The sequence below is a fragment of the Callospermophilus lateralis genome, chromosome 1 (assembly GCF_048772815.1).
Source record: "Callospermophilus lateralis isolate mCalLat2 chromosome 1, mCalLat2.hap1, whole genome shotgun sequence".
Lineage (NCBI taxonomy): Eukaryota > Metazoa > Chordata > Mammalia > Rodentia > Sciuridae > Callospermophilus > Callospermophilus lateralis.
This window is the reverse complement of record NC_135305.1, coordinates 17,492,248-17,515,578: the sequence shown is the minus strand read 5'-3', so window position 1 is coordinate 17,515,578 and position 23,331 is coordinate 17,492,248. Positions and strand designations below refer to the sequence as shown.

General features: G+C 38.8%; 1 protein-coding gene across 2 annotated transcripts in view; it reads right to left on the bottom strand.

The window, feature by feature from the left end:
- The window catches only part of Dgki (diacylglycerol kinase iota), a 404,075-nt gene that overhangs the window by 27,930 nt on the left and 352,814 nt on the right, over window positions 1-23,331 (bottom strand). For both annotated transcript variants that reach the window (XM_076860225.2, XM_076860226.2), the window contains one exon: window positions 11,559-11,584. In XM_076860225.2, coding sequence (XP_076716340.2) covers window positions 11,559-11,584 — 26 coding nt within the window. The remainder of the gene's footprint in view (window positions 1-11,558; window positions 11,585-23,331) is intronic.

Genomic DNA, 23,331 nt, shown 5'->3' with positions numbered 1-23,331 from the left:
ACTGCAGAAAGGCAGGGCTTTTAGGAAATGATTAGATTATTAGGACTATGACATCATCGGTGGATTAATCTGTTTGATGAATTAATAATTTGAATGCACTACTGGGTGGAAACGGTAGGCAGGTGGGGCATGGCTAGAGGAAGCAGGTCATTGGGATGTGGCCTTGGGAATCATATCTGTTCCGGGCCTCTTCCCGTATCTCTTTGCTTCCCAGGTACCATGAGCTGGGCAGTTTTCCTCTGCCACAATGTTCTGCTTTACCTTATACCCAGAACAAGCGAGCCAGCCAACCCTGGACTGAGACCTCTGAAACTGTGAGCCCAAAATGAACTTTGAGTCCTCTAAGTTGTTCTTGCCAGATATTTTGGTCACAGTGATGAAAAGAACAGGGCCCATGGTGAATGCAGGCAACGGCAGTGCCATCTGTCATCACAAGAACCCGTATTCAGAGATCCATACATATGCCCCTTAGACAACAACACACAGATGTCCCCAAAGTACTTCCTCAAAATTTTAGGTGACACTTTGGTTTGGCTTTTTCTCGTGTGTTACGTTGGTATGAATTCTTTACCAATTCAGAGGCTTAAGAGTCCACAGAGCTGAAGAGGCCTTTGGGGACAGACTGCTCAATGGGGAAACCAAGGATGACAGCAAATGCTTTGCCCAGGATTCCCCAGGCTGTGGAGAGCAGAGTCAGCAGGGGTCTGGTACCTCCCTCCCCAGACCCCTGGGACAGTCCTGCTAGCCACACACAAGTGACCTGAAAAAAAAAAAAAATGTATGATCCTGACAAACCTAGAAAACAACAGGCTTTACTAGTCTAAAGAGTTGCTGCAAATAAAACATCTGAGATTTACTTAAGGAAAAAGATATTCCATTTGTCTATTTGTCATTGATGGTTTCTCTGGCTCTTTCCTGTACTTTCTGTCCCTTTCTTTTGGTGATGTTTGCAAGCAACCCGTGTGTTCTATACAGAACTGGGGGCTTTATCTTTCTTTTCTAATGTAATCCTCATGATAAACCTACTAGGTATATATTACTATTACCAGTTCCAGCTCAAGGAGGCAGAAATTAAGGATTAATGACTCTAAGCAAGAGGTTCAAGGCCTCACAGTTAATGAGAAAGAAGGCCAGGATGGAGACCCAGAACGTGAAACGATTTACCTGAGAGCCTGTATCTCTGGCAGAGCTCTATACTGCCTCCCTTATCTGGCTATAGGAACCGTCAAACAGCGTACCATGCATGTATCATGGTGTCACTACATAGTGACACTAGGTCCTCCCTTTCTGATTCTTTCTTGTTCAGTCCAGAGGGATACAGTTTTATTTGTGTCCATAACCCATAATCTTCTGGCTCTGACAAGGAAGGTGTAGAAAATCAAGTTGCCCTTCTGGGGAAAGGAAAGGCCATGACAATGACCTGCTTCTGAGTATTATGTACAGTTGTGCTGGCTGGGAAAGGAATATTGCATGAAGCTAAGGGCACACCCTAAAATTTAGGGGACCCAAAATGGACCTGAAAATTCTTGAAGCTGGAAAAATGAAGAAGCTGATATCATTATTTTGTAAGAGGGCTGGACTGATGAATGCTTTCCCAGCACTCTCGGGACAATCTGGGCCTCAGTAGCTATAACAGGCAGCTTGGGCAAACAAAACATCATCAGTAAAATGCTACCAAAGTGCTGGAAAACACAGGTGAAGGCAGCACATCTGTAACTGACCCTGTAGGGACCAAATGAAAAAGCAATGACGCATTCTAATTCTCTGCAGCTAGTAATCATGGTAAGGGCCTAATTCAGGGAAACCAGCCAGTTCCTTGCAGGAGGAAGCCATCAAAGTGGAGGAAAATAAGCTTTAGAAAGATAACATTGGGGAAAAAGTTCAGATAGAATATAAGGATTTTTAGTCAAGTGAAAAATAGACAAATAGAGTACTAATTATTCTCATAGGAGAATCACAGGAGAATAATGTCAGTATGCCAATCCAGCCCCTTGATTATATTGGTTGTTGATATAACTCAGATTCTACATCAGACAGTAGAAATCTTAAATAAATGCAGTAACATTTAAAAAGTAACCACAATTCAATTCTTCCTTTCTGTTATTATACGAGTAGGCAGAGACCAAGTGTCAGGGACTCCTCATTTCCTTTGTAGATGCTGTATTGATTTCTCTGTGGGAATGAGATCTCGGAGAGCTTTGTTGCCAGACAATCCTCTTTTGATGCCCTCTCATCCTTCCTCTTAACCTCAAATCAGAAGGTCAGCTTTCCTCCTTCAAAATTGCATCCCTTTCTTTCATATGTTATTTTTTTTTTAATTTCAATGTTTTCACTTAAATATTATGAGTCCAACAGCAATCCAAAGCCATGTTGCAGGTGAATCTTAGTGAAGAGTATTCCCCTCCCACAAGCGCAGCCTGTGAAAGATGATTAGACCATTATCGCCATGAAGCATTCCAAAACACCAAAAGGATCAAAAGAATTGTATGGTTAGAAGCAATGGTTAAGATTTAGCACAGTGGAATGAGAGAGGGTACAGGGTCAGCCCATACATAAAATAACACGACCAGGTTTGGAGAAACCCAGGGGGTTTGCTTTGGTTTTTGTTTGCTTCTTTTGTTCTTTAATCAGCAGTGGATAATCTGTTTTCTTAGGATTTGTGAAAGAAGACTAACCAAGGAAAAACCTGCAGTCATTTTTATTCTTTTCCTTTCCCCCAGCGAGACGACCATAAAAGGCCATCCTTTCATCACATTAATGGCAAAATCTCTTTGGCGATGGACCAGGATTGACCTATCTTCTACAACAGAGAACAATATTAATGAGGCTTCAATGAGATTCAAAGATGTGTACTGGACATTTCTGTTTGCCAACACCACACACTGCAGCAAATTGAACAGTAAGACTTGTACAGAAAGAACCAATTGTGTGCCAGCACACAGCATAGAATAAGGCAATGTCTCTATTCATTGGGTTTATAATCAAATAAGAAGGGCAACACCATCCAGGAGGGGAAAAAAAAATTGGAATGCACTCAAAAAAACAGTAAGTGAATAAGGAGGGAGAAATTGTGGGCATTTCAGCTGTCAGGAAAATTTACCATTGTTTGTCCTTAGACTCCATGGAGGTGGTTCCAAGACACAGAAATTAATGAGCACTGAGGAGGGACCTGAATGAAGGACATTGAAGGTGGTCTACCAGAGGGATAGGAGGAGGGGATATAAACCTATTGCTGAGTGGATACAAGGGACCAGAATCTGGACAGGGTCTGCAAGCAGGGAAGCAGATCTAATTCACTAAAGCAACATGAACTAAACCAGGGGGAGCATTACAAAGTTCAAATCTAATTAGAAAGCCAATGGGGGATTCCATAGTAAGAAGCTGGATATGAGGCAAAGAAAGAATGTACTAGCAAGTTTGCATTAGATGACCCAAAGTCACCCGAAAACACTGCACTACGATGGCCAACATGGTAGGCTCTTCCTCCTAAGGCAATTAAAGGCATGCAGATGTTTACCTCTATATCACCAGCCAAGTTTACTCATCCCGTTTTAACTAATAAATAGATTATAGAAGAAGAATAAACATCTAACTTTCTATGCTTACTCTATTCTTCTGGTCATAATAATGGTCTCCCTGGTGGTGATATTGCCTTGGGGAAATAGCTACCTTTTAATAACTCCACCTTTTAAAGAAGGAGGGCTATTGGCAGGAAGTGGGATATCTGCTCCCTTGATTTTGAGGCATAGGGGTAGAAAAAGTGGATTAGAAATATATATTTGTATTTTTCTTCAGTATCAAGGGTACTGCCTTCATCTTTAATGATCAAATCTTCATCTTTAATGATCAATTCCTATCCAATAAAACTTCACATAATTATGAGATCTCCATTTAACAAATAAAATCCTGGTTACATGAGCTCAAACGTGAGGCAGGCAATGCTATTGAGAAACATGCAGAGGAATGGTGAATAAGATCTGAATTCATATCACCTAAGCTTTTGTTCTATTCCATACCAACTGTGACTGCGACTACGGACAAGTCATGTAATAATTTGTGCCTTAGTTTCCTCATCTATAAAACAGGAATAATAGTAGTCAATAAACGGTATTCTAGAAACAGACAGCTCAAATGTACACAATGTCTTCCAGAGATCAGAAAAAGAAGACGCCTTTCCTAATTTATTTTATAAAGCTAATAAAATCATATATGTAACCATATAATGAAAAGGAAAATTAAAAACCCAGTTATAGTCATAAACATAAATGTAAATGTCTAAATAAAATATTAGCAAACCAGATCGGGCACTGTATAAAGGATATAAATATAATGACTAATTAGAGTTCACCTCATAAATATGATATTGGTTCTCATTAGAGAATCAATTAATTAAATGCACCATATTTACAGATGAAAGTCCAAAGACATGTTACCACCTCAAAAGATAAAGGTAAATAGATTCGATAAATTCAACATCTGTCAAATTTAACAAATCTGAATGAAAGGAAAAAACCTTTGTAGTGGTTTAGATATGAGGTGTCCACCAAAAGATTATATGTGAGACCATGCAAGGATTTTCAGAGATGAAATGATTAGATAATGAAGTGTCACCTGAGCAGTGGATTTATTGACTGACATGAGGAGACAGGTCACTGGGGGCATACCCTTGGATTTATATTTTGTCCCTGATGAGTGGAACTCTCTCTCTCTGCTTCCTGGCTGCCATGGGCTGAGCTATATTCCTCCACCACACTCTTCCACCGTGATGTTCAGCCTCAACTCAGGCCCAGAGAAATGAAGTCGGCTGAACATGAACTGAACCTCTGAAACCATCCGTCAAAATAAACGTTTCCACCTCTAAGTTGTTCTCATTCAGTCTTCTGGACAAAAAGCGGAGAAAAACACCCTTAAAATGATCATCTACAAAACAGCTACCAGCACCTATGTACATCATGACCACTCTGTGATGAACTTCCAATTCAACCATGAATGGCATTCATTTGGGGATCAGGAACAATTCAATTATACTGAGTGCACTTCTACTCAGTACTGCATGAAGGGTCTAACCAGGGCAGAAAAGACCAGAAAATGGAATGTAATCCAAAACAAAATTCTCAGTATGTGTGGATGAAATTGCCCATGGAGAATTCTCTTCTCACAAAAAAATCCCTTCAGATAACAATTATGAATTCAAAGATTAGGAGGAATTTTCATACAGAAACAAGATTTTAAAAGTCAACTGCATTGCAGTGTGCCAGTAAAGATCACTTAGAAAATATAATTTTAAAATACAACATATAAAATGTCACTAAAGATACAATGAACCTAGGGATATATTTAACAAAAGATGACCAAACTATTCAGGAAGGAAAGTATAAAATGCTATTCATAGACATTTTGAAGGCCAATTAAACACAGAGAGATACAGTTGGGAATAAAAAGACTCATTATCATAAAAAGTATCAGTATTCTTTATACTGATTTATAGACTGGTTCCATTTCCATGAAAAAAAATTTAACACCGAACTTGATAAGCTGATTCTAAAATTTATATGAAACAAACAAAAAAAGCCCAAGTATAATCAAGACACTCCTGAAGAACAAATTTCAGAGTATATTCTCTGTCAGATATTATGATTTATATCAAAGTTAGAGCAATTAAAACAATGTGGTTTGGGTATAAGAATAGACATAGGATCAATAAAACAGAAAGAAGGACCTAAAAACCCATATATACAGGAAGATAGAGCAGGTTTGCATGTCAGCAAAGGAAATGGATGATAATGAGATAGATGCTTCTGTATAGGAAAAAAATTAAAATAAAATTGGACTGTTATTTCTCATCAAACTGCAAAATCATTTGTAAATTCTTATATAAGCAAGGCACCTATAATAATTTTAGAAGATAATATAGGGTAAATATTTATAATTCTACCATAAAAAATTCTTTAAAAACATACTAAAGACATAAACCACAGAAAAAACATTAATAGTTTTATTACATGCAAATGAAAAAAAATGTTCGTCAGATGAAACAAAGAAGAATTTGACCAAGACAAGCCACACTGGAGAAAACTCACAACACATGTAGTCAAGAATAAAAGTTAATCTGGAATACATAAAAAATGTTTAAGGAATCATTACGAAAAAGACAACTCAGAAGGGGATGATGGGTAAAAGACATAAAGAAGTATTTCATAGTAAACATAAATGGCCTATAAATATACCAAAAGATGTTGACCCAATGAGCAAATACTGAATGCAAATTAAAATAAAAGGGGGGTACCATTCACACTCCCAGGAGACTGGTAAACATTTTTTTAATTGGTTAATATAGAATGTAAACTAGGTTATGAATCACGGGCAAGCCTTACCCACTGTATTTGAGAATATATATTAGAATAATCACTTTGGGAAACAGTTGGCCATTACCTCATAAGTTAAATATGTATAATCTGCTACCTAACTAAGCCAACCCATATATAAATGCTAGAGGAATTCTCTCACACAGGGACATCTGCAGGAGTTAGAAGAATATCCACAGTGGTTTGATTTGCAATAGCAAAACATACAAACAAACAAAAACTCCTATAATCTATATCAACATTCATGGGCAGTAGATTACATGTATAAACTGCTATATATTCATACAGTAGAATATTATATCACATGCAAAACTAGTGAAATGAATATTATACTTATCAGGGTTGAATCACCAAACCTTATTTTAAAGAAAAGAAACAAATCACCCCATGCAACTTGTAAAAGCTCAGAATAGGCAAAAGTATATACATATACACAAATATTTGGAATAAATATGTGTGTATACAATCATATACGGATTCACATGTGGGAATGCATATACATATATGCACATATACATATACACATAAACATTATATATATACACACACATATATGCATCTATGTGGTAAAATGATAAAAGGAAACAAGGACACCACTAACAAGAAGACATAAGAGTAATTACTTCTGAGGAGGTGAGAAGAGAACATGGTCAGAAAGGCAGAGAGCATGAGGCTCCCAGGTGATGGAAAAGTTTTCCTTCTTGGTAGGTGAATGGGTCACAGGAGTTCCTTTCGATTATTATTTAAACTGAGCATTTTTTTGAATATTATTTATTTTAATGAATATATGCATCAGAGAAAACTAAGTTGACAAGGACTGTTCCTGATGCCTCCAAGAGCTCTGGGCTCTTGTGTTCCACTGACTGCAAGGGGCAGTTGCCCCGAGTCCAATCATGGGCTCATCCGGGCCACTCGACACAATTTCATCTCCAGACACCCAGTGCCGCCATGCTTTCCTATGTTACTGCCTCGACAAAAAAAAAAAAAAAAAAGCTAGCATAGAATTTTACAGTCGCGATTGCCAACAGGCATAGGAGGCAGGACAGGAGAGTGACACAGGCCTCTGAGTTCCAAGGGGAATCAAGCAGCTTTTTGGCACTTTCTTTCAAAGGAGTCGATTAATGCTTTAGAGTTCGTCAGGGAACAGACATTAGTTGGAAGATGACCTTCCCTGGGATTGCTGGCACAGGCAGAGGCTGCAAGGACAGCATTCTGAGAGGCCTGTAAAACAAGCAGGCCAAGATGACCGAGCAGAGCACAGGAGCTGGGAGCCGGGGAGCCGCGTGGGCACAGGAGGTGGCTCCAGAAGCAATTTGAATGATGAAGTGATAGGCACTAAGTGCAGAGGAAACTCAGAGGATGGGGCAATCAATCACTGCCGAGCTTATCTCCTGACAAGGAGCGGGGCTCAGCTTCCAGATGTAACATTAAAATGTAATGTTCCCACTGGGACCCCGAGTGGCAGGTTTCCCTGACGCTCCGGTTTCACTCAGTTCACTAATTATGAGAAAATGTGACATCGGTATTTACTTTTTCTACAGGGATAAATCTTTCCCAGTAAAAGGGAGAAGTTGTTATTTTTTGTTCTGTTTTGTTTTGTCATTAAAAAGAAATTACTTACACAGCAGTAAATAAACTCTTGTTAGAGGGAAGGAAGATCTTTTTGTTTTTTTCCTAGATGATTCTATCAAGCCACTTTAATGCTGACAATCATTTCTTTCATTTCCCAGGGACAGGGTGGATAAAAGAGCCAGAGTTTGGGTGTTACAACTAGGTTTAAAAATTAATTCTACCACTTACCAGCTAGGTGACCTTAAGCAAGTTATTTAAGCAGTCTGTGCCTGTTTTCCTAGCTGTAAAAACTGGAGATGATACATCTATTTTAGAGTTTTATTTGTCCAAGAGGAAATAACACAGTTGAAGCATTTTGGCACAGTGCTTTCAAATGAGTGCTCAATAAATTTGAGTCTTTATTCTCAATGATCTTGATATTCTATTATGTAAACACACATAGTTTGTATGTCATTTATGCCTGATACTGCCAATGCTATATTATCGTGCATCCAATCATGAAATGAGTCTTTATTTTGGCTCTACAAGTCAAATTATGTCTACAATGTTTTACTTTCCCTCACTCTAAGGTAAAAAGTGTACCCGGTGAAGAGTTAAAACTGATGATAAACTTTAAGGGAAAGTTCTTCCCTAACTACTCCCTGCTTCTTTTAACTTTTCAAATGCCATATGCAATGGTAACCGAGCATGTCAGTAAAACCATGCTTCCTTCCACTGCCTGGATGCTAACAAGTAACACCACCATGGATGATGTGCTTGTAACAAATTAGAAGGAGATTTCTCAAATGATTTCCCATTTGCTTACAATGATAGACGAGATACACAGACTAGACGGAATTAGCCCCATTTTACAGAATGTTTTCCTTTAAACAAACCTAAGAACAAGAGATGGTGGATGGCAAAGCCACTGTATTTCAGCTCTCTATAAAGGGTATCTGAACAAATGACAAATGCCAGGGTTATTGGGCTTTTCAAAACTAGATTTTCCCAAGAATGAATTTTCTTTCAGTGATAGTCAAAGAGATCAGTTGTTTCAGAGGAAGGCAGGATCATTGGTGGAAAGTGAACAAAATGGAAAATCAAGGGGCATAGGGTTTTATATTCCAATTTCACAATCCATTTGCCTGCCTCAAATTTATCACCCATAAATTTGAGAAATTTGATTCACCTCCCTTACAAGTGTATCGCAATGTCATTGCTGTGTACATGCTATGTAGGATTAATGGCATGACATTCACGAGGTTTTATGCTAGTCATACTGAATATAAACTTCTGAAAATGTACGAACATAGGAAATATATGTTGAGTATGGGAGAGAAAATCCTTGTAATAAGAAGATAAAGACTGGAGATATAGCTCAGTGATGGAGGCGTGAGGCCATGTGCTCAGTCCCCAGCACCATACACACATTAAAAAAAGATACTAACCTTTTTCCAAGGAGAAAAAAAGAGATAGAGATAGAAAGTGATAAACAATGAGATAAAATTAGATAAATCAGTATTGCACATTTGAACTATTTTTTAGAAGCTGCAAAAGCAAATTATGGAGGCATGGGCATCTACTACATTTTTTGAAGTCACAAAAATATAACAGACTTCTAATTTGGATAACATTTCTTCAACTAATTACATATAACTGTTGTTAAGATAATCAATTCTGATGTGCTCTTAATACTGAGAGAGTCTTTCTGGTAGCTATCACCTTTCAGGACCTCAAAGGACTCTTACATATGTTCAGTGATATGTAATAACCTTGAAGGAAGTTCTAGCAAATGACAGAACAGCAATTTTAAATTCTCTTCCCCTTCTTCTTTTTTTTTCCTTCAATCTAGAACAAGGTATAAGTTCTTATAGATAGTAACTAGAGGGCATTAGAAGGAAATCTAGTTCAAAATAAAAACCAAATACAAGTTTCTAGTTTATTTCTTGGACATGGAAGCCCAAGGACCTACAAATATCCAATCATAAACCTAGTCATACTAGCAACAATCAACAAAATAGCTTTTAATGATGGGTTACCATTAGGTGGTTGATCACCTAATTCTGATTTAATGGGCCTGAACATAATTTTCTCTGTGACTCTTCATAGAACATGATACAAACTTCATTCCAATATTGGGACATGATGTGGCAGCTGGAGAGACTGCCTAAGGCTCCCTCCGATTTCCTTAATTCATTCATTTAATAGATTTTGAGTGTTTTATATTCACTAGAAACTACATCAAAGAACTCACAGTAAGATGGGAACCAGCTAAATAAAGAATCAAATTTGTATGTTAAGCCTTAGCATGGAATAAATATTTGGCACAATGGTGAGTAGATCAAAAAGCTCTCGGAGGGAAAGGTAAGCCCAGCAGAAACTGTCCATATGGCAAAGGGAGAAGTCGTTTCCTGCAGGAAGAACAGCAGGGGATAAAAGCAGGAGATATCAAAAATATGGAGAGTTTCAGAATTTAGATGCGGCTCCATATGGCTGGAGTATAAATCATGCATTGGAGAAAAGAAGAAGATGGCAAATGAAACAATCTAAAGTAGAAGAAAATGAAGATTCCATCATTTGGGCTTACTAGTCCACATTAAAATACAGTATTGGAGTGTTCATCCCGGATATTGGTCTGCTAGAAAAATGTCACCTCCCAGGTAATAGATTTTGACCATGAGCAGTTGGTGTTGTACAAAGTGATCCAGAGGAAGGAGATATCCAAGTATGGATACAAGGTATGAGACAATCTCCAAAGTCTGGGAAAGGCACAGGATCCATGTACTAAAATCTCACATGGATATTTGTAAATGACATAGCGTAATTGACTCACTATGTAGCCACTTAAGGACTTTTTTTTTTTTTTTTTTTTTTTTTTTTGGTACTGGGGATTGAACTCAGGGGCACATGACCACTGAGCCACATCCCCAGCCCTATTTTGTGTTTTATTTAGAGACAGGGTCTCACTGAGTTGCTGAGTGCCTCACCATTGCTGAGGCTGGCTTTGAACTCTGGATTCTACTGTCTCAGCCTCCCCAGCCTCTGGGATTATAGGCCTGCACTACCATGCCTAGCAAGGAAGTTTTTTGAGTGACTGAAAAAAAACAACTCTAGAGGTTAAAGGAGACATAATTAGACATTTTATCCTTTGAGTGAACCAGGTGTCTCTTAAAATGTAAACTCAACTGGGTAACAACTCACATTTACTAACTGGCTTCATCTCAGACTTAGAACATTCTGCAAATGGATGGAGTGGAATATGGTCCCATTGTCCAATCTGGAGGGGTTTGGGAAATACCTATTATAAACTCCCATTTGAAAGATGGAAATCTGATTCAGAGATTTTGTGCCCAGAGTCACAGAAAATTTCTGGCAGATGAGAACAAATCAGGCAGAATACATTGTTTCCTGATATTAGTCAACCAACATGGTTGTAGCAGATTCCAAAATAATACAAAATATCAATTCCAGCTAGCATGATAACTTTTGAATTGTGTTTGACATTCATACTAAAAAAAAAAAAAAATACAAGGCCAACATGTAGAGATACTTTCTTAAACTTTTCTTCACTCTGACGGTGAAACTCCTAAGCCAGAGCTCAAATTTTAATACCGAATTAATATAAATAAGATGGATTCTTACCATGATCTTCAGAAGAGACTGGTGACCTAAAAGGAGAAAATGTGCACAATAAATATTTTGCATATAATAATGATTAACAATCATCACAAATGACTTTATAGAAATTATACTCCCCAAATCCAGTTAATTAGAAACTATCAATAGAGTGTAAAGTTTAATTAAAGTACTAGTTGCATAATATATTGCAAATTAATAACCCCTAAATCTTACCTGGATTGGTTGGACAGCAGGGGTTACTAAAATGTCAGTCTATGCATGATGTCACTGGGCTTCAACAACTTAAGACAGTCTGAGCTTATGACAGATAAAAGCAAAATAGAAATATGGTGTTGGGTGAAGTTCTGTGATATCACCTAGTGCTCAGAGCCAAGCCTCCAGAGAAAATGCTAGGAATGTAAGGGGCATTAGGTTATGTGTGTGTGTGTGTGTGTGTGTGTGTGTGTGTGTGTGTGTGTCTACTCAGTCAAAAATGAGACAGGAGTAAAATAAATGATGTGCCTTTACCATTATTATTTTTTCCACTCTTTCTGGAATTTTATGTTTGAGTGAGCTTGAGATAAGACTCTCTGTATGCTGGCTTTATTCCTCTAAGAATATGAGAAATGGTTGAGGCAAGAAGTCAACCACTAGAGTCTAACCAACTTTTATAAACCAATTACTTTTATGTACCATCTGTGGGCTTATCTCAAATTATGATAGTTAAATATCAAATGAAGCATTGTGTCAACCATAAAAGTCTTTCCCCCCTCTCTTGTCTCCTAATTGAGGCATTCTGGGCAACAGAGTCAGTTTTGTAGATTAACTCACCTCTATCTCCAAAGATTACAGTTTTAACTGCCAACTTTTTTTTTCTAGGGAAAATTAGTGACATGTAGCCTTATATTCAGAGTTGTTGGGATTTTGAAGGAAAACCCAAGAAACTATACACTTCCCTCATTGACGAGGAGTTCTCTGAGTGAATTCATACTATACTTTATAATAGGAAGTTGATCAAAGATAGATTCAGGCAATTAAATCCTTCTATTACTATTTATTTATATTTAGGACATAATGATACATATTGGGGCAAGAATGATTCAGCATATAGTGACACAGCCACATCAATATTTATAGTTGCACCATTCACAATAGCTGAGCTAAAGAGTCAACATAGGTGCCCATCCGCAAATGACTGGATAAAGAAATTGTGGTAACTAGGTATGGTAGCAACCCCAGCGGTTTGGGAGGCTGAGGCAGGAGGATCATAAAGCTAGCCACAGCAACTTATGAGGCCCTAGGTAACTTAGTGAGACCCTGTCTTCAAAATAAAAAAAATTAAAAAGGGCTGGCAATGTGGCTTAGTTATTAAGTACCCCTGGGTTCAATAAATAAATAAACAAATATCTAAAAGAAAGAAATTGTGATATATACACACAATGTAATATTACTCAGCCATGAAGAAGAATGATTTTATGATATTTTCTGGTAAATGGATGGATCTGGAGATTATTATGCTAAGTGAACTAAGCCAATTCCAAAAAACAAAGGGCAAATATTTTCTTTGAAATGTGGAAGCTGACCCAGGATAAATTGGGGAGGGGATAGATATTTAGTGGATTAGATAAAGGGTAATGAAGGGAAGGGATGGGGAATAAGAATAGGAAAGACATTGGAAAATATCTGACATAACTTTCCTATCTACATATATGAATATACCACAGTGAATCCCACCATCATGTACATCCACAAGACTGGGGCTCTAATTAGAATAAGATATACTTCATGCTTGTACAATCATATCAAAATGGACTCTACTGCCATGTATAACTAAAAAGAACCAATTAAAAAAACAATTTAAAAAAAAGAATGATTCAGTAGAATGATTTGGACTGTTGATTCTGCTCTACTAATTAATAAATTACTTTCTATTATGGGAGTAAACAGTTAAGTACAAAGATATAGTAGTAGTGGAAAGAAAAACTTTGAACCTCCATTAGTAACAAAATGTCAAAAATTTCAACCTGATGTGTCTCTCCAAGCATGTGAAACTACAGAGGATCCCAAGGTTTTGGTGGAAAGGAAATTGGCGTTTGGGACATGGATGTGGGAGTAGTGAGCAGAAGCTTGTTACAATCTCTAAGCGTGGCTCCTGAGAAACAGCACACTACACTTTCCCTCTCTGCAGAGCTGGCTTACCTGCCCCCACTGGGATTTCCCTGTTTGGTAGTGTCACACACTGGTCTTCTCACTAGGTTGCAATCCTCCTGCAAACTGGAACTGTATCTTATTTAGAATAAGTATGTCCTGGACTTCAGAAATGTTGAATTGATTTAATTTTGCTACTATCATGCTTATATTCAGACTCAGGAACATTCTGGATCTGGTCAAAAAATCATGATGTTACCTTCAAATGACCTTCAAGACAACTTGGCCTGATTTTTGAGTTCAGCTGCGAGAAAACAGGCCTTGGCAAAGAGCCTGAAGCTCCAGGTTGCTTATAATGTGGGTTCTTTTAGAGTGAAAGGATGCAAAACACCCAACAACAGAGACACCCCTAAACCGTTTTAATGCTAAGAAAAATAGAGGGGTAGGAGGTATGGAATGGAAGGAGACATAGGTTTGGCAAGCAAATCCAGAGAAACATATTTGAAACAAAATGAGCCAATTGCTTAAACTGCATTAAGAAATAAAAAGAAGTTTTAAGTGCATAAAAAGGAGTTAGTAAGAGGGAAATATCTTTACTTCCAGTAAAGATTAGAAATAAACAAAAATATGTCTTGGCTATTTCCAATTAATTTTTCACAAAGCTACAGGAACAAAGAAAAATCCATGGACAACTGAGTGTCTCGGGTACAGAGCTCATGAAGCAGGGCCTTTGCTGACCTTCTGTAAAAGCAAAGCACTAATATTATACTTGAAAAATTCCAGATGGCTCCATTAAAGTCCCAAGGGGATGCATTCCACAGTATATGCAGGCAGTGGGGAAGAACTATCCATTTCAGAGTGTTTTGCAAGGATTAGTCATGTTGAGTTTCTGTGCTGAATGTCTCCCACACGCCTGGATTTGTGGAATTTTAAGACATATGGAGTACCTCAATCCTCACTCAGTAATTCACCTTTTACTGCAACAAGTCACTAAATTTATACCACTGAGACATGCACATCATCCATTATTGCTAGAAATGGGCATAAAAAGTTTTACAGAACTTAACTCAAGAGAAAATAAATATTCTAAAATCAGCAATAGAAGTGGTTATTTTTAAAACTGCGGTTGAACCTCAGGAACATATCATCTTCCTCAAGCTGACAACTGAGACATGCAGGAAAGCCCAGTGCTTATTCTTCCCACCATACCTGAAAGACATGTTTTGCTCTGTCCCAGACGTGGTTCACTTTTTCTCCATGTGATACATAACTTAGACACTTAGACACAGCATCTGACCTCACAACGTAAACCCTTACTAACATTCCCAGCGACAACATGACTTACCATTATCTTCACTACTTTCTTGTTCACAAGTCTGCTATTATAATCTCATAATGTTTATGCTTTTGATGTTTTATTTATTAATTTTGGGATTTTTGTACATTTTTATTTCATTCAAATTCACCAAAGCAAAATAGAAAACAAAGCAAAAATTTTAGCCTCACACTTAAAATTCTATTTTATTAAGCCTAAATAATTATTATTCAACTTTGAATCTTTCAATTCATGTTGATTCAATTTATTACTGGAGAACTCTTTATGTACATCTTTATGCTAAGTGACGGAGATATGAAGAACAATTTCAAAGAACTCGTAATCTAGCGAAGAAGAAAAATACATAAGCACATGATTATGATATAGTGAAAAATGTAATTATCAAACTAAATAAAAAGGTAGCACAGAGCAGAGAGAAAGAGCAATTCTGTTCTAAAAGAGTGAAAGAAGAATTTAAAAAGTAAGAACCATCTAAACTGGGCTTTGGGGAATAAATAAGAACTTGTTAGATAAGAAAGGATTCTAGACAGAAGCAAAAGACATATAAGAAGGAGAACAGATATGAAATTTCATAGTATGTTATCAGATGTATAAGTAACTCAGTATTGCTAAACTGTAAAGGATTTGATAACAGCTAGGACTAGGTAAGTAAGAGGCAGGGGCCATTTCATATCAGGCCCCTGGGGCCATTTTGAGGTGCCCGCCATTTACCTTCTAAGTCAAGCAGTGTAAGCAACATTCTGGTTTGTATTTCTGAATGAGCAGGCTGTGGAGAGTAGTCCATAAAAGAGCAAGAAGACAAATTAAAAGGCAGAAGACAAATTAAAGACCATTATAGCAAAATATCCAAGATAATGAGGCACAATAAAAATCTGTTCTTCAATTCTCTTTGAAACATACAAAAAATAATAGGGAGGAAAAAGACCAGTAAAAGAAACACCACCTTTGACTAAACTAGATGTTTATAAACGTAGCCCATCGTATGTTAAGAAGAGCTATCAAGGATAGAAAAAATGGCACCAAGTTTCAGAGGAACAAAGAGTTTCAATTTCAGTTGAAGAGGTACATGCTAATCATGAATCACAAAACCTATGGTAGAAAGCCCTCTGCTGTGAGCCAGAATGTCCTGCTGGTCAGAAGCTGGACCATACCCTTAAAGAGACTGCAGATGACTGACCTGAAGTCAAAATTTCAGCAACCTGATAATCCTAATCATTCACTGCAAGCCAGAAGTTCCAGAAAGAACTCACCCAATGCAAATTTTATGAATAATCCAAAAAGAACTATTGTGATATCTTGACAAAAATACCACAAGAAGAAAACCAAGTGTAGGTAGATCACACTCAAAAGATGTCAGTATAAAGCAGGTAAAAAGGTAAGAACTGCCAATAAATGTCCATGAAACCTAGAAATGGAAAATGGGGATACAGGGTGATGTGATGACCACCTCTAATCCCAGAGACTTGGGAAGCCGAAGCAGAAGGATCACAAGTTCAAGGCCAGCCTGGCTCAGTGAGACCCTGCATCAAAATAACAAAACAGAACAACAACAGAAAAATAAAACTGAAAAAGAGATGGGGTTATAGCTCAGTGGTAGAAGGCTTGCTTGGTGTATGCAAACCCTGGATTCCATCCCTAAATCCTCAGAGGGCAGGGGAAAGAAGGAAAAAGAGAAGGAAAGGAGGAAGGATCAGTGAATGAATAGAACTTCTGTGAAACAAACTTAAAGAAGAAATGCAATGATTGAGAAACAATTATAAACTATAGGAACTAAAGAGCACACAGGGTTTCCCAGTCTTTGAACTAGAAGTTACAATTATCTGCTTGGTGGAAGTCATTATGCTTTTTTCTACTCTGAGTTACTGTTTTTTATAATGGCACCAAGTTTCAGAGGAACAAAGAGTTTTTTATAAGTCTTGATTGGAAGAGTCTCAGGTCAAAGCTCCCTTCCCAAAGTTAACCCTGCTTGGTAGAATAGTGTACCTTTCTCTTTTTTTTAAAGATGACATTTCTCAACCTAGGGTATATACAGAAATTTGAAAAACAAGGGAAGTACTATTTTAGGTAAAGGATTATGTAATTTTTATATTGAAACTAGCATAACCATATTATGAATTAAAAAATAAAAACTGTTTGAATTCTTAAGGAAATTAACTTTAAAAAAGCTGTGTTTGAAGCAATCAGTTTTAGGCAGTATCTCCAGGTGCCTAAGCAAGGAGTGATTCTTTTCTCTAAAATACTGGGGTTTCCATGGGAAAGTATGAATATCGAAAATTAACTAAATGAAGTTATGACATCTCAGAGTGAGTGGTTTTATTCAATTAACATATGTGGATATCAAGAATCTGTGGAAATGAGACTTGAAGAACACACGGGCTAGGAATTTCTGCACAGGAAAGTGCTCCATCCCATCGAGCCACCACTAAGATGCAAGAAGCTCAAAGATAGTTTTTCAGATTGCCTTCCACCCACAAATTTTCCTTCAAATCCTCTTATCTTTCAAGTAGATCCATTACAAGGCATAAGGACACTGAAAAAAAAAATGTACCGCTTTCTGCCAGTGAAGTAGTAATACATAAGCACAAGAGTGCTATATTTATGAAGGTGAGTCTTTAAAAAGTACTGATGTTCCATGGTTTTTCATCAATACACTTGAAAATGAAATAACAAGCTTTGTGACTGTTTCAGCCTTTACAGACTTTTGTAATGCTTTGCCATAGGTTTGGGATACGTGCATTTTCTTGGTAAGTACCATGAAATACTCTATATTTGTAAATTGGTTCCTAACATGATATCCTTTCTATTTGAATAATACTACCCTAATCCTACTTTTATTTTAAAAAGCATCTATGCAGAATTTTGCTTTTCTCATTTTGAATCTTTAATTCAATAGCACACTTGGCTCTCTTACTTAGTTCTTCTTCAGAATGCCTACATCATGGAGATAGATAGGATCTCAATAATTATCCACCTTAGAGTGTGTCCTAATGACACAGGAGAGCTTGGAGGAATGTTAGGGACCTGTGCATATGTGTCAATTGTCTTTTGGAGAGAATCATCCACAAACATCTCACCAGTGTTCCCCAACACTCATACCTCTACTTATCACTTCTAAACCATCACCAGGTGGGAGTCCAGCCAAGGACTGGGATTACCACATACAGGTAGGTTTGGAATAAACATGCAGCACAAGAGAAAGGGCAGTGTTTGAGACACAAGAGCACAAATTCATATTCTGAAAGTCCACAGCAGCGGAATATTTCTCTAAGACTAGATAGGGTAGGGAAGTGTGGGACATTCACACTAACTCACAGAACTACCTGGAAGAGCCAAGCCCCTCCATTCCTGGTTATCATCCTGTAATCATAACAAAAAACAAAGGCAGGCTGCTGGGTGAGCCGGGGCTGTGCTTCCTGGACACAGTGCCTGGCACCTGCGAGTCAGTAAACCCTCCTTCTGTTGTGAAGTCCTCGATGGGAATGCAGCAGAGCATCACGCCCACACACTGGAGGCAACTCCACCCAAGTGTTTGGTCAGTTTTCCTCTTAGATGCCTGCTTGCCTCTTTACTTCCAGCTTTCAGAATGACCACAACAGCAGACATACCACCATCTATATGTATGGGTGATCGTGCATTCTATTTGGGAAGAGAAGGAGGGCCCCTGGTATCTAACCTTTATCAATCCTCAATGTCTTCCCTCTTCTTTCGATCATTTTTTTCATTTTCCCCTTTTCTGATCACAGCCCTGAGAATTCCCTGGACTCTTGTCATCTGTGCTTCTTCTTTGGTAGAATCCAGTCTTCTCTTGGCAAATAGCCACCCATCACGTGCCAACACTCTGGTTCCCAAGGAGAACGGCAGGACCATTCAGGCCTGGTCACTTTGCTCCTTGCTGAGACATTATCCTGGTTCTCTGTGAAACCCCTGAGAAGTCCCAGTTGACCCAGTTGGTTGATCCTTCAAGGCCCATCTGGAGTTGATAGTATTGCTGTGGACACATCATCTTTGCTTTTCCCTCTACTTTACCTTGAAGGAAGGTGATACTATGCAAATTCAGGTTGTGTCTTAAAACTTCCAAGGGATGAGAATCTTCATTTAAATGAAGTAAGCCCAGAGGTGATTTAATGTGCTCCCATACCATGGCTGTAGACTACCATCTCTAGGTAATAGCCTTCCTCCCCAGTGCTTCTTTCAATGGAATACACTGCCTATCCCTAGGGAACTGGTACACAAGGCCTATGATATCATTTGGGGGACTTGAGGGAGAAATAGATCATGGATCCAAGTGACATCCTTGCCATTATCACTCTGGCCCCAAAGCATCTCTAAAATTAGGTAAAACAGAACCAGAAATCCCTCAGCACTGAGAATCTCCATCAACTATATAATCCTCTCTTTGTTTGATTTTCCTCCCCCTAGTTATGAATATTTCTCTTAAGACAATAAACAAAGCAAGTACAGTAAAAGAGAACAGGCGAGGAGGAGAGTGGAAGAGATGAAAGTCACAGCAAGCACACAGAGAGGCATTGAAGGAGAGAGAAACCCACTGTCTATTCAAGCACTCACAAACCCATTCAGGGAATGTCGCACAGCCTCAGAGGTAGCATTCACCACCATCAGAGGGGTTGGGAAGGGAAAAAGCAAGACTGAAGGAAAGAGCCAGAGATGGGCATCAGTATGGAGGTAATAAAACAGATTCTAGATTGCATAGAATAAAGGCTGTTTGGTGAGTTCTTCAATTGAGGTGAATTTCCAGTAATTCTCTTTCTTCTCATTTTCTATTCTTTGAGAGTCCCACACATCTACACTGACGACCCTCTGTGAGCTGAGCTTGAAATATGCTGTTTATTTTTTTTTTCAATAGGCCCTTTTATTTAGGAAATGTTTGGCTTTCAAAAAATAAAATTGTTTCACCATTAACTAGTACACTCTGATTTCTCCTGAATACCCTTCAGCAGTGAGCTGAGAGGCCCTAAAATGCCCTTTGAGTTTGAAATGTTACTGCCACCTACTGTTAATTCCCAAGAACTTCAACAAAATGAGGAGAAAGAAATTTCTCTGAAATCTAGGGGTGAGAAAGATGAGGAGAAATGGGGGAAAGCAGACAGTGGGCACAAGAAGAAATAGATAAAGATGAGTTGAAGAAACTAATACTTAACCAGCTTATTCCACATGGAAAGTGGACCATCATATCAGGGGCTCGTGTTTTGAAGATGAAATGAAGAATGGTTTTAGCACAGCCTTTGTAATAGATTTGCCATTCTTCTTTCTAAAAATGGAGTGAAGAAGTAGAAAAGACATATTCGTCTAAAAAGAGACATACACACAGTGATTCAGAAAAATTAGAAAACACTGAGCTTTATCTTAGTGACTTAGGGAACCCTGATCATAGGCTCCTATTGAGACATAATCCATTTGAATTTTGTGAATGTGCACTTATTTTTTTTTTTAAGCTTATTTTGAGGCACGAAGCTCTGGATCATGAAGAAAAATCATATGAGTGTCACATTTAGGGCATGCATGTGAAGTCTGGAAGAAAAGCCATCTCATATATCCACGATCCAGGATAAGCAGTAGCTATGTTGGGGTACCCTGGTCAGTGAGAAAGGGCTTTCCTCGCAGTTGATTACTTTTTTATGAAATCTAAATAAGGCTCTGATCCCAGTTTTAGAAAATGGAAGAAAAAATAGATGGAGTTACAAGCTGCTTTGGCACTTCTCCTGAAGATAACTGCAATATATCCTAGAAGTTTTCCTGTGGACATCTCTCTCCTCCCACCCAGCCACTTCTCAGGAGGGAGTACTCGTATTCATGACACTGGGGTGGGAAACAGGATCCAAAAGGGGCCTGTCTCCTCCCAACCCTTTTATATTCAAGGACAGGGGAATTTCTCAGTAATGTATCACAAACAACCCAAGACAGTGAAGGAGCCCTGTGAGAAAATAAGAAAGCAGAGCGACATTGAGAGCAAGCAATGAAGTGTCTCCACAGATGGCCACACTGGGGACAATTCAGCTGACTCAGTGTCTGAGTCTTAAGCACTGCCATGAGTTTCACTCCATTCTGGAGACGAGGGAGAGGTTCAGAGTCCATCACCCCACTTTCAAGGAATTCTAGGGAGGGAGCTATGGCGTGCGATTACCATCCAAGTGAGTCCTGGAGAAAACAGGACTGCGTTTGTCATTGTCATGCATGGTGATCAGCAGAAGATCCAGCAAAGGTACAAGAGGGGAAAATGTGATATCCATCTCCCCAATTTCTAAGTAAGTAGTTTTTCCATGGTGTAGATACATTTCACATCCTGTTCTCTTGAAGTTGTGGATATCAGAGGGGCCTCAAGAAGTTCTATACTCTATGTGACCCTCCCGTATCACCATTTCTAGTGGCAATCCAGGCATCTCTCTCACATCGCTGACCCCACATCAGAAGGTACGAAGGTACCGAAGGGTTACTGCACAACACCACAGCAATAATGGCTATTTCTGGAAGGATTTCAAAATGATCAAAATTATACCCATTTAATCACATTATTCATCAAAGGCAGAAACACTGGGAAAATAAGAATTTTGGTATAAATTTGAGAAAGCAGCATTGGACTGACCTGTTGTTTTGGAGATGAGTGTGAGAAAGTAAGAAGGATGTCAGAATGCAGACAGCAGAAATCACTGGATGCTGAGGAAATAGGACAAGTGGGACTGAAGGCAAAGGTCAGGACACAGAAGCCCATGAGGACCATCTGGCTCTCCTGGCGCTTCCTCACCTGCATCTCTTCTCTGTGGAGGTGGGGAGGATGGAAAGAGGTCAGGGGGAGTCAGTAATGAGCAGATTCCTTGGTGACATTCGGAAAAAGGGCAGGAGGAGGGCAGCCTTCGAAGGGTTCACCCTATGCACAGTGTTCAGAAGACAGGATTTATATGCAGAGATACTTCATCTCACAAGTAAATGTGCCCACATCACATGTGGAAGAAACTATGGCCCCTCTCTGATTGTAAGAATAAAAAATAAATCCTTAGCTCAGATCCTGATGGGCACTTCTCTGTTTCCTCCTGTTGCACAAACATGCTATGGAAGCCCAGTGACTTGGGAAACATCTGAGGTACTACCTGCACCCCACAGAGTGGGAACCAGAGGAAGAGCAACCTAACAGTTGGCTTAATCTTGGAAATTTATTCCCTTCCAGCAAAGAGGGGGAAAAAAATCACACTTCGTGTCTGCAGAGACTTTTCTGAGAGTCAGGACATTTCCCCAGAATACTCTAGGAGATTATGATTAGTCTTGACTAAGTTTTAACCCCAGTCCTTAGAAGAAGTAAGCACTTAAGAATAAAAGTGACATCATCTTGTAGATCTCCCCTGACATCCATGTCCAATGTGACAGTATGGATATCATCCATCTTAGCCTGTATCCCAACTCCATTTATCACACTGATGAAGGTCAATGTCAAGAGGTGACCACTGGGCTCTTAAGAAAGAGCTAGTGATTGGATTAGGGAAAGACGGACCAACCACAAAAATAGATGGCTAAGGGATGCTGCCACCAGCAGAGAGCTGCTCCTGAGGGACACAGGATAGGTGTGCACAGGAGCCCCACTTCTAACACAGCCACTGCAAACAGCGGTTTCTACATTGGCCTAAAACCCTCTTGCTTCTGAGTGCAGGGGGGAGGGAGTTGTCATTTTCCCAGATTTAGATGATGCCGAAGTGGCTTGTCACAAAAGGCTCTGTCACCTTCTTGCCAGCTTTTCTTAATGCCCTAAAGCAGAATGGTGTTATTGGAAAGAGAAAAATCCTTTGTTTTGCTTTTAAAGCAGATTCTGGATAATCCCTGAAAGTCCCCACCTCCTCTTCCCAGCCCACTTGGCATCCCAAGAAGGGCCAGCTTTTATGTATATGTTGACGCTGTACTTACGGCTGCTCTGGCTCTGCTTTATCTCTTTTTGTTGGAAATTTCTAGGAAGTCTAGGATTCTGTTCCATGCAGGAACTTTTGATAGTTTCTGGTTTCCCATGTGCCCAGTGACCTCCCTCTCCTCTCAGAGAATCTTTACAACCTCTTCGAGGACTAAATTACACTGACATAACCCAGAGCATCCAGGGATGGCATGGGCTCCTTAATATGACCCTTCCTGTCCTCCCTATGTGCCTGTAACATCCTGTGCCCATCATCCTACTTTCTCACCTGTGAAACAGCAGCATCCCTCAGGGGTTCAACTGGATTGTTATTATTTTGATACATGATATCCCTGCATCAAATATATTTATATTAAAGTTTGAAATACAAAAATGCATTCCATAGCCTAGTATACACACTCAAC